The sequence below is a fragment of the Neopsephotus bourkii genome, unplaced genomic scaffold (genome assembly GCF_033783945.1).
Source record: "Neopsephotus bourkii isolate Nb327-2 ecotype Australia unplaced genomic scaffold, CSIRO-AGI_Nbou_v1 NB_1358, whole genome shotgun sequence".
NCBI lineage: Eukaryota > Metazoa > Chordata > Aves > Psittaciformes > Psittacidae > Neopsephotus > Neopsephotus bourkii.
This window is the reverse complement of record NW_026901837.1, coordinates 3,117,404-3,129,946: the sequence shown is the minus strand read 5'-3', so window position 1 is coordinate 3,129,946 and position 12,543 is coordinate 3,117,404. Positions and strand designations below refer to the sequence as shown.

General features: G+C 39.1%; 1 protein-coding gene across 1 annotated transcript in view; it reads right to left on the bottom strand.

The window, feature by feature from the left end:
- ARMC2 (armadillo repeat containing 2) overlaps nucleotides 1-12,543 on the bottom strand; it is a 69,029-nt gene that overhangs the window by 10,865 nt on the left and 45,621 nt on the right. The window contains exons 14-16 of the mRNA XM_061366789.1: nucleotides 4,724-5,045; nucleotides 3,068-3,190; nucleotides 1,048-1,161 (exon numbers count right to left, since the gene is read on the bottom strand). Coding sequence (XP_061222773.1) covers nucleotides 1,048-1,161; nucleotides 3,068-3,190; nucleotides 4,724-5,045 — 559 coding nt within the window. The remainder of the gene's footprint in view (nucleotides 1-1,047; nucleotides 1,162-3,067; nucleotides 3,191-4,723; nucleotides 5,046-12,543) is intronic.

Below are 12,543 nucleotides of genomic sequence, written 5' to 3'. Positions count from 1 at the left end.
AATTGACAAAACTAATTACAGCTTATTTCTCAGAAGTATGACCCTCCTCTCAATTGCAGTCAGCAGAAACTGCTGGGATTCGGCATTTGGTACTCCCAGAGGGACATTCTCACCTCTGTGAGTGGCCAGGTTGCCCTACACTGCACCAAGGCCAGCTAGAAGTGCTGCAGCCTGGAGCTCCTGCAGGAGACAGGCAAGAATCAGACACTGGACATGCAACATCTTGCAGCACTTGCTGACACTGAACTCAGGAGGCAGTGGAAGGCAACCCCAGTGAGGGAGTCAGTCTTGCCTAATGGAGAGGCAGCCTCTCAGCTGTACCTCAGCTTGGCACGTTGATACCACAGTCCTAGTTGGAAAACTTAGTTCTTTGCCTGAGACAGCTCATCAGCAACCAGCTATTGTCAATTTGCCCTTTGCAAATACCTTCTCCTCCAAAGTCAGTAACACGTCCACCCTTCAAAGAAGGAGTTGTGTATTGTTGCGTATCACCTCAATTTCAGCACTGACAGGTACGTAGATACAAAAAAATTTACAGTGAACTGGTGTTTAATTAAACTTATGACACACCCTCTGTGGATAGCAAGCAGTTGCCATTTTTCCCAAAGCTCTCAAAAGCAAAGAGGCTTGAGAAGACTTGTATCCTACTCCACCCAGAGGCAAATAGGAGATCTCTTTGTTGAGACAGTTGAACATCTTAAATGCATATTACAAACTGCTAACAAGCTGTTGAACTGTGATTTTGAGCCTAAATGAGAATTTAGTTGGATTTTCATTTACATCATACCACTACTAACCTGCAGGATTTGAAAAACTGAAGGAGAAGGGGCACCATGGCGTATTTTTCCTACTCCACTATTTCTGTTTTAATGAAACTGAAATAAAATGGTGTTTATAATGACTGTGACTGGATTCTAACATTTGCCTATATGCAAAACATCAGAGATTGCTTCTACCCTTGAACTAAGACAGCTTATTAACAATCTTCCCTTTTTAGAACTATGGACATTTAAAAACAGGACTCCTACAAATGCAAAAGTAACTCACTCTTTTTCTGTATGATGAAGTCACAGATCTCATGATACTGGGAAAGATTGCCAAATGCTCTGACAGCCTCCACAACTCCATCCATACTGTTGCTCATTAACAGCTTTAAAAGCACTATTGGTTTGCAGAGAAATAAAAAAAAACAATTAGTTGTATATCACAAACATGTGGTTGGCTTTTATCAATAAATACAAAACACAAACAGCAACAGCAATAGATGTAATAAATGGGAACAGTTATGTACCGCCTGGTTGCAGTGAAGGGGGTGAGCTGATGGTAGAACAAGAGCTAAATTGTGTAGGGCTTTGAAGATGAGACAAAGAGCTGCAATATGGGGCTTAACGCAAATGAACAAATGGGGAGTTATGAAGACAGCCTACACACAGTGGTAATAATGGGAGCCAGTTTTGCTATACAGTTTTGAGTGGGCTTATGTAAAAATCCAGGAAGACAAAGAAGAAAAAAAACGTTGTAATATAGAAGAGAATTGATTTAGATCCTGAACAGATGGTCTTATGGTTCGATGTCTCCTAAAACTCAAATTATTCTCTGATTTTAGCTCAGTGCTCCTATAACAAGTTCCTATTACAAGCTCCTATAACAAGCAAATACATTTTCTCTGAACAGGGCTACTTAATACTGCCCCTGGTCTGAAGCATTTACTTGCTTGCTGCTTTTCTGCTTAGCGGTTACACGTATGACTAGTGTATGTCTTCATATGTCTTCAGCAGACAGAACAAGACCTTCAGTACTTGCTAGGAACAGCTACTATCAGGTAGGTTTTTGATGCACAGCAAAGGAGCAGTGTCAGAGGAGTTACATTTATCAGTCTCCTATGAGCATGAAGTGAACCACTGAAACCAGTTTATAGTGTAAAGGACTCAAATCAGTTAACCTTTAACTCTTCTACCACAGAAAAGTGAGAGAAAGAAAAATCCTAGGCAAAGAAAAATCCTAGGAAAACATGTTGGCTTTGCTCCCATTATTTCCATCTTTGAATGTTGCAATACTGAACATGCCTTGAACTTGTCTTAAAGAGACATCTGAAATGGTTCCTTTTTTCTCTTTGGGATCCATTTGTATCAAGCAGCAAGTATTCTCAAAATGTCTCCTGGAGGAGGAAGCCTGCTGGTCTCCCATCAACAGGCTTTCTCTCTCCTCAGTCCAGGCAGAGAAAAGTGAGGGGGCTGTTTCCACAGGCTAACAATAAAAACAGGAGAGGGAGAGCACATGGGACAGGCAGAGAAGTCATTTGTTTCCACATTTCTCCAACTAGCAATGAGAGACAGTTGGCTTAGGGGTGATAAAATGACCCATGACAGAACAGCAGAATGTTACCTAAAGAGAATCTGATGGCTACCAGTCAGGGTACTAGGTTGACAGAATATTTTTTCTACTCTTCATTCTACCTGTTGTGCAAATTCCAGGCTCCATCTCTCCCCCATGTTTTGTCTATTTAGAGAGAAAGATATGCAAGACATAGACTCTACCTTCTGTACAACAGTAACATAAGTCCCAGAACTCAGATGCAGTTCTTACACATCACTAAAATATGACTATTGTCTACTACTGTCAGAGGGGAGAGAATCATACAACTCTTGTACTGCCAATGGATTTGTAAGCTAGAAATAGACATAAATCAGATTTTGCAGGTCTAGAAAGAAAAAAAACCCAACATTTTTACTATAGTTTGATAAGAAGTAAAAAGCAACATGATTATTTTGGCTCAGGCATATGGGTTTTGAACAAGCCTAGCAAAAATTGCTAAACAGAAAACAATATGGGAAATTCCTTTCAAGAAAAGACAGGGTTTTGTCAACAACTTAACTATTTTCAGACAAGTCATAGAACTATGTTCCAAAAGAATGAAAAATCATTATGGGAAGAGTTTAGCCCTATGAAGTTTATATTCATGCTATACGATACCACAAAACACTAGCAGTGTCTTTATTTCCTGTAGTGTCAAAATATTTTCACTTTCAAAAACCTATACATACAGTACTAATTTAAAAGTCCTTACTTTCAGCAATGTGTAGCTTTTTGTCTTGAACAGCAGAACTCTTCACTTTGTAGTAGGATAAATTGCTGATTGTTATTGCAGCACTGATGACCAACTCCTCACACTCATCAACTGACTTGTATTCTGGGAGTGAAAAAAAACCCAACAAACACGAACATACGCATATGCAGACACACAGAGATGAGTCTAACCTAACTGTCCATTATATCTCAGAAGCAAGCTAAATCATAGTTTACAGGGCCACTATTACAGACAACTGTTCTGTTTTGCAGTAACATGGCAGAAGCTAACGGGAACAGCTGATCCAAAAATGGCAATATAGAGTCACTCTTTCTTCATCTGCAGAAATCGTTGTGACTAAGGCAACATGGCTTAGAATCCACTTAGTTAAGACATTTTACAGATTCTATTTGCTATTTTAAGATGGAACTGAGGAGAATCCACATGCAGAAATAGGCCTGTATGATAGTCACAGACAAATACCAAGGACTATTATACTTAAGTGTCAGGTACCATGAAAAATTGGAGAAAAAAAAAATTAACAGTTTTTGCAAGATTCTTTCTCTCAGAGTTTCTAACAGAATGTTAACCAGTGTAAAGACTACATCAGCAAGTCTGAAAGTCATGTATACCAACTTATCTGAGGTTTCTGGCCTCAGAAACCAAGGGTGAAGAAAAAAGAAGGTTAAGTTCATAGGCAGAGAGGACATTTGGTAGTAAACCAATACAGTGCTCAAGAAGAGGGGAGGGTGGCAGAGAGAAACTCTGAGGCTCAAAAGCACTTACACAATGATTAACACAGTTCCAATGCAGAAAGCTTCTCCACGGATTAAGACAGAACAGACAAAATTGTAAGTCTGCCTTCTTTAACTCACCATGTCTGGTGGTTAAGACTTGTAAGCTAGCATATAATAAGGTTGATTGTCTTTACATAATATTTAATGCTCTCATCACATCCTAAAATACACTAAGTTATTTGTGATGTATCTTGTCACTGCTAAAGTATGGGGAGAAAAGGCTACACAGTCCTAGCCTGTAATTATATTTACAATGGGATCAGTAAGTGGTAAAGGAACTGCAGTCCTAAGCCTCCATTTGTGGGAAAAGGGCCATTTTCTTCTGCCTGAAAGAGATAAAAGTTGGAAATTTGAAAAAGAAGAAAAAATAAGAAGAGGCTGAAAGTTATGGGTACAGGGAACAAAAAGAATACTTAATCCAGAACAGTCACAAAACTTGCAAACCTAAAAACAAAATCCCATTACCAAACACGTTGATGTAGCACCTGCTAAGAACAGACTTCCCTTACATATGAACTCTGAGAGGTGTATTTAAAGTAAAATTTGTTTACTCCTCCTTAATGATCGTATCTGCAAATCTAATCACCAAATTGAACATTTCTACAACATCTTTCCCCAGAAACTGAAAAGTCAGTAGCAAAGCAGCAATGCCTCCACTGTCTCAAACAGGCTTTCTACATAAAACAGATTATGAATATCAGCAGATTGACTTTGTTATTTAGCAATGGGACCAATTTAGTTATGGATCAACTTGTGTGTTGATCCATAGTGAAAAGTGATCAAGAAGGTCAAGTAGAAAAATTCTAAACTCTTCTTATAGACTGAACAAAGGTAACAAACACCACATAGATTTTATTACCTAGTACTGTAACAAGCAATTCTACAACACGATGGGCAACTGCCAGAGCTGCTCCTATGCTGGGATGAACGGAGAGGTTGGCCAGCACTCTTATCAGTTTTATCAGAACATCTTCTGCTTCTGAAGGATGCTTTGGTTGTTTTTTTTCTTCCCTTCCTTTTTCTTGGTACCATTTCTGTGTATTCAAATCAAGTTCATGGTAGGTTTGGAACAATGATATCAAGGTGTTAATGCTTCCTTTTTCTTGAAAAAATTGCTCACGGGGCTGGTCATTCTTTGCTGTTAAATTACCAAGAACGAAGAGAATACGGATAACCAAATCCTGCAATAAAACAAACCGTATTACACAGAGAACATCAGAAGCTATTAGCTGCTTAAAAAGAAGATACTACTTAATTTGCTTTGCAATTCACTTAGCAACAGGTCCAGAACAACTGAGGGAATGCCAAATACAGCAACTAGAAAAAATTTTTCTGCTACTGTTTTTCATAAACTGATTTACAGAAGAAATCAAAAACATCTGACAGAACTAATACAGAACTGGGGTAGATACTAATGGGATATACTTAGTATAGGTCATCTATTTTTACCAAGCCCACAGTAATCCTAAAACATCTTAAACCAGCACTTTATATAACTAGAATAATAATACGGGCCAGACCTTATTAATCTTTCAAGTAAGCAAGTGTCAGTTGAGATGGCCAAAGACCATGACCTTCCCTTCTCTAGACCTGTTACCACTGTAGAGGTTAAACTACTTCCCCTTGATTTGTTAAATCCATGTCAGCTCTTACTCATTTCCTTGTTAAGTCTTACAGATAGCTGAATTATTTGTTCCAGATTTTTACCAGAAATGTAATCTAAATTGACTGGTTTGTTGGACCCCAATTTCTCCTCTTTCCTCTTTCAAAGACAGGAGCCCTACAAACTTGCAATCCTACACAACTTTACAAGAGTCCCAGAGACATTACCCTTTCTGTTCTTTTATAGCATCAAAGGGTAAGTTTCATAAGGCCTAGCTGGTTTGAAGACACTTAATTATGCTCCAGCTCATTTTCTAGTGATAAAAGAACTCAGGCTGAAGTAGAGATTAATCATTTGATCATACTTAACCCCTTCAGAAAAAGAAGCAAGAAAAGGCATTCCACACTTCACTATTCATAGTGGCATCTATCAATAACCACCTGAACACTGCAGCAATTATTTCCTTATCTTCTTCTCACAATTAATGTATCATACAAAGCTTTTGTGTTTCTATGTCCCTTTCAAGTTGCATCTCATTTTGTACTTTTTTTTTCTGATGATGATTTTATGTATTCTTGCTGCCCTTTTATTCTTACGATTGCTAAATGAGACCTATTTCTATTTTTGTACGCTATCTCGATCTAATGATTTAACCAAGCTGCTCTCTTAAAGCACTTTCTATCTCTGCCCTTCAGTGGAACACAGAATTACATCTCTTGTTGCTTCATTTGGGACATGAATACTGAGAAACAGTATTCAACAACATGCCCATCTTTTTCTTACCCACCTGTACAGAAGAAAAAAAATGAAATTTTAAAGTCTGAACTGACCTAAGTATAAACTTATCATAACATTTCCTCTGTCACTTGCATCAAAACCTACTCATTTCCCAAAAGAAAAGTCCATAGCTTTATTTTAACAGTATAGGTAAAGTAACAACATTTCTTCAAGTACAGCACAGCCATCTACTCTCAGCTGCTAATGCTGTACTTGCACTAACCTAGAATTTCACTAAACAATCCACATGCTGGTTTTCTTCAAATATAATTATACTGACAGATATTTCCCTGGCATTAACAACATAACTTAACCAGGCACAGCCTAACTTGTTGAAGTATAGATACTAATATTGAAGGAAAAAAGAGATGTGTCAGCAGTGAATCCTTCTTTCATACATGCCTTTATGAATAAGTTTCAGGTCTTGAGCCATTGCTACAAGGCATTGGCAACAACATCCTCTTAGGTGAGACAAGGAGGCACAAAAGCACAGAATGTAATCAGTTCTAAGTAACGTTAAGTTTGACAGCTTTGCAATGGCAAATAACAGAGATGCTTGAAGATAAACCGTTCTAGTTGACATAGTTTTGGGTCCTTAAGACATTAGTACAAAAAATGTAAGAAAAACAGGATAGAAAAACAGGACCTGGGGATGGGGATTATCTGGGACTAGCAGATGTCCAGGATGGGAGCAGTTAAACTAACTGATATGTAGAAGGACAGGATAATTGCTATGTCTGTAATGTTAATTAAGCTGGTGCTTCAAAGGCTGCCAGAAGTGATGAAGATTGTTGGAAGAAGTAAACGACCCTCAGAGACCACCACCGCATTTGTGTACGTGTGCGGGAAACTCTCTGGAAAATGATGCAATTCATACGTAGCCTCATGAATATGTATGTATGTATGCCCAGGGACTATATAAGGATGGCTTTTGTGGCAATATGGTGACACATGTTAGGAGGAGCTATCCACTGTGTCTGCTGGCGCTGCAATAAAGAATACCTGCTTGTCAGCTTGAAAACTTTGTTGGCGAGTGTGTTCCTGGAGTTTTCTCCAAATCACAGGGTCAAGAAGATGAATGCCATCCCTGAATATGAGAAGCAGGCAGTTGCCTAAGTAAGGAAAAGTTTCTCACTTTCCTTATTTAATATGATCATTCCACAGGATCCACTATTTTTTTTATTTTTTTTTAACTAGGAACCATATTTTTGCTAGCATCTCAATGTCATCAAGACAAATTTCTATGAACATTCTTACTGACTAACCACTAACAGCTTTCACCTTTGCTGGCACAACCCCCAGTTCACAAAGGATGTAAGAATTTGAAACAAACAACTGATGAATCAGAAGAGAGAACTGAAAAGAGCAGGCAGTCTAGTTTGACTCGTTTATATTGACTTTCTAATTTTGGTCAAAACAGTATCAGCCCAGCAACAGCTCTACCCAATCAGAAAACAGACAAACAGGTACTGTACAGCAATCAACTGATATTTTGAGAAGTGTGATCTCAACTGTGCTTTCCACCTACAGGCTAGCAAAACAAACTTACAAAGTACTTCTTTTTAGCTAAGCACATCCAATTTTAATAGCACATTACCAAAGCTTCATTATCTTGCAGTAAAAATTTAACTTGCAGAGTCAAAGAGAAACTTCTCCTGAGTAGTGTTATACTTAAGGTTTTGTATTATTTTTGGCTATATGGTTTTTTTAATGCTCATTAGCAAGCACTACAAGAGTAAGAAACACCAGCTTAGAATTGCTGTGTAAAGAAATACATGTAAAGATGAATGGCATTCTGAAACTGCTTGCAAGACTAAACCTGTACAAGGCCCATAGGCCTTTCTGTACATAATGAAAAAAATCAGTACAATAAATGAGATTATTATGCATCTCTAAATGTTTGGAATATTAACTGCATATGGAATTTCAGACATTCTTGCATACTTACAGACAAATGATATTTATCACATTAATTTATATAATTTGGAGGTTTTAACATGTAAGGCATTAAAGACAAATTAGATTAAAGATAGGAATTACACTCAGCCATTTCATCTTTTTATAAGGAGGCAGTCATGCGAGACATGCTGTCCAGAGCATGCACCCAACCTGACTGCAAGGTTATATATGAAACCACATAGTTTCACTTATACAAATCTGAAGAAACAATTCAAGAAAAGCTTGAGAAGGAGAACTGATTTTTTTCTTTGCTTCCAACCTGTGAAGCCACTGTGATATTTTGTTTTTAAAATGGTAATGGCACCATATATTTCATCAGCATTTAATTCCTATGTTTCTGACAACTGGAACACATACATTCGATCACTGAAATGAAAGACTTCTTTGCTTATCTACTTTAAAATCTGTTCCTTGCACTGCCTAAGTAGCTAAGGTACCCAATGTACTTGCTGAGTCACAGAACTTGACAGCAGTTTATATTGGCAATTGAAAGTGTGCCTGCCTTTCAGTGTAAAGCATGATGAAGAGAGATACAAATAATACAGGTTTGCTTCTCAGCAGGAAAGGAAAGCCAATTAGGTCAGTAATTTCTAACTAAAACAAAATAAATAAGAGAGGGGAGTCCATTCTAGAACTTGTGCAAGTTAGCCAAGTATCTGTTGTTAGCCTGGTTACTTGTTAGCCCGTTGTTAGTTGTTAGGGTGGCTGGACCCTCAAAAGGGGAGGAGTAGCATGAAAAAGAAAAATACTCAGACGCCAGCAACTGAGTTCCTATTGAATCTCCATCTCCAAATGAAATGTGCTTTCCATGTTACACAAACTTCAATGGAGGTAGCCAAAATTCAGTATGAACTGCTTCTCATTCAAACCTAATTTAGACTTCATTTTCAAATTTGTATTTCTGCTTTATTATGTACCTTGGAAAGAAAATTTGAGAGTTCTCTTTGCAGGATCTGATAGCCTGCTTACAGACAAAATAACAGGAGTTACGGCATCCTGGAGCTGATCTCTTACAAACACAGTTAGGACTCATCTTGAAGTGACAAACTGGCTGTGAAAATTCCTGGTCAAGTCCAGAAATAACAAAGGAGTCAAAATGAAACTCAGTTTCAAGAAGGAAAAAGGAGGGGTGGAGCAGGGCGTAGAATGCATTGGAAGTATCAAAAGCGAATGAAGTTCTTGACTGAGGGACCTGAAATGAGGAGCAGAGAGAAGCTTGTCCACAGTGATAGCAGGGAGTACTTTGCCAGTAAAGTACTCTCTCCCATGCAACTATGAATGAATTTGAGAAGAGGCCATTACAAGAATATAGTTATATCTTGGTGTATCACACACCACAATTAGGACCCTACCCTACAATTTCATACACCCCCAAAATATAATGTTTAGTTAAGACTTTTCAGAAAAGGGTTCAACTGCACTTAGTGATTTGTACCAATGAAGAACTCCATGCACTTACGTTTGTTTGAGGACATGTGGAGATGAAGAAAACAAAGCAAACTGTCACCAAAACAACACTTGAAGAAAAGCAATATACACTCTCTAAAAACACATTTCAGAAATCATGAATTGAAAAAGAAGCTGGAAACTGCTATCTCCCAATAGTAGTGCTCAAGTGATTACTGATCTCCCTCATTAAAATCATTATTCTCATTGCTAGTTTAAATTTGTACAGCTTCAGCCACTCTCTCTTTTTCCCTTTTTTCCTATAGAATGGTCTACTAACAGAAACGTCTTCCTTGTGCGTTCTACTAATAGACAACTTGTTAATGGTCTGACTTTTGTCACTGATAAATTAATTTGCTCAAACCTTGAGGTCTTTTTAACACATGATTATTTTAACTCTTTTTCAGAGCTGGTCCAAATCTTTTCAACATGTTTTGTAGAAATTAACATCAAAAAAACTAAGACAAAATATTTTAGTGAAAGCGTCTGTCATACCAAGCACTAATATCTACTTATTTTTATTTGATATTCTAATGTTTACCTACCTGGTAATTACATTAGTTTTCTTGTATCTTTCGATACATCAGAACAGCAGATTTCTTATGATACATGCCAGTGAAGGCTGCTTGACTACAAACTTTGAGTTCTGCATTCCTGATCATTTTATATTCAGAGTACACATCACATACTCTGAATTTTCCTTTCCACCTTCACCTTTTCTTTCATGCGCACAAAAAACCCCCCCAAAACCACCAACAAAAACCAAGCCAACCAACCAACCCAAAACAACAAAACCCCCCCAATCAAAGTATTAGGAAGATGCAAATACACCATCAGCTCAGCATACTGTCATAAATCATTCTATAGGGGGAAAAGTGACCTTCTGTGTTTATTCAGACTTATCAGCAGGGAAATTCCTTCAGAGTTGTCAGAATGTTTATCCTAAAATGGCTAATTCCTTTTGAAAAAAAAGTTAATTCAGAGAGACTGAATGATGAGTTATGAATATGCATGTGCACACACACAACAGAGGAGAAAAATCTGGCATTTCTATGATCATCTTTAAGGGTCAATTACTATATTCCCTTCATGCCTTTTTTTCACTGTCCAAGGCACTATTATAATATTGGGCAAGGAGGAATGCAACTGAAAATATGCATTTGTAAACACAAGAGAAAAGAACACATTACCTATGTAAGTTCTTCATAAGGTTAACTTGACAAGGATTTCAGCAGAAGTGGTGGCATAAATAGCACCCACCCTCCATTCACAGCTTGGTTCCTCTCCCATATTGTTTCCTCAGTATTTGTGAAGAAGGAACTATTTGTGTGGCTGTTCAACAAACTACACTGGAAAGCACGGCATGTGATTATTCAGCAAAGGACTGGAATTGGGGTTTTTTCCAGTTTTAAATTACTGGAAGCTGGATCAGCTCTGGGGCATGATGTACCACTACACAGACAGCTGTCCTGAGCCCAAATGAGGGATGGCACAGAGGGGAAAAATAAGTAACTGAAACACAAAGAACACTTGCATCAGCAATGATGACCATTTCTTTAAAGGCAAATAATGGATACAGAAACATCACCACCAGCCGCAACAAAAACAACAGTAATTAAAAAAGGCTCCATTCATATCTGATAAGGAAGGGATTCTATAGGTATGCAGCGAATAAAAGACAGACAAGGGATAACGTAGGCCCCCTCCGGAAGCTATAGGGAGAACTGGCTACCCTGGATTTGGAGAAGGCTGAGGTTCTGAATGACTTCTTTGCCTCGGTCTTCACTGGCAAAGGCTCTGACCACACCACCCAAGTCTTGGAAGGCAGACGCAGGGACTGGGAGAATGAAGACCTTGGTCTCAGTATAGGAGAGAAACTGGTTAGAGACCATCCTAAAAATCTGAACGTGCACAAGTCCATGGGTCCTGATGAAATCCATCCACGGGTCCTGAAGGAGCTGGCGAATGAAGCTGCTAAGCCACTGGCCACCACATTTGAAAAATCATGGCAGTCAGGTGAAGTTCCTGACGACTGGAAAAAGGGAAATATAACCCCCATTTTCAAGAAGGGGAAAATGGATAACCCGGGGAATTACAGACCAGTCAGTCTCACCTCTGTGCCTGGCAAAATCTTGGAGCAGATTCTCCTGGAAGGCATGCTAAGGCACATGAAAAACAACAAGGTGCTTGGTGACAGCCAGCATGGCTTCACTAAGGGGAAATCCTGCCTGACCAATTTGGTGGCCTTCTATGATGGGGCTACAGAACTGATGGACAGGGGTAGAGCAGTTGATGTCATCTACCTGGGCTTGTGCAAAGCGTTCGACAGTGTCCCACACGACATCCTTGTCTCTAAATTGGCGAGACATCAATTTGATGGATGGACCACTCGGTGGATAAAGAACTGGCTGGATGGCTGCTTGCAAAGAGTTATGGTCAATGGCTCAATGTCAGGCTGGAGACCAGTAACGAGTGGTGTCCTGCATGGATCTGTGTTGGGACCGGTCTTGCTTAACATCTTTGTTGGTGACATGGACAGTGGGATTGAGTGCGCCCTCAGCAAGTTTGCTGACGACACCAAGCTGTGTGGTTCGGTTGATATGCTGGAGGGAAGGAATGCCATCCAGAGGGACCTTGACATGCTTGTGAGCTGGGTTGATGCCAACCTCATGAAGTTTAACCATGCCAAGTGCAAGGTCCTACGCCTGGGTCGGAGCAGTCCCAGGCACAGCTACAGGTTGGGCAGAGAAGAGATTCAGAGCAGCCCTGCAGATAAGGACTTGGAGGTTTTAGTTGATGAGAAAATGAACATGAGCCGGCTTCAGTGTGTGCTTGCAGCCCAGAAAGCCAACCGTATCCTGGGCTGCGTCAAAAGGAGCATGACCAGCAGGTCA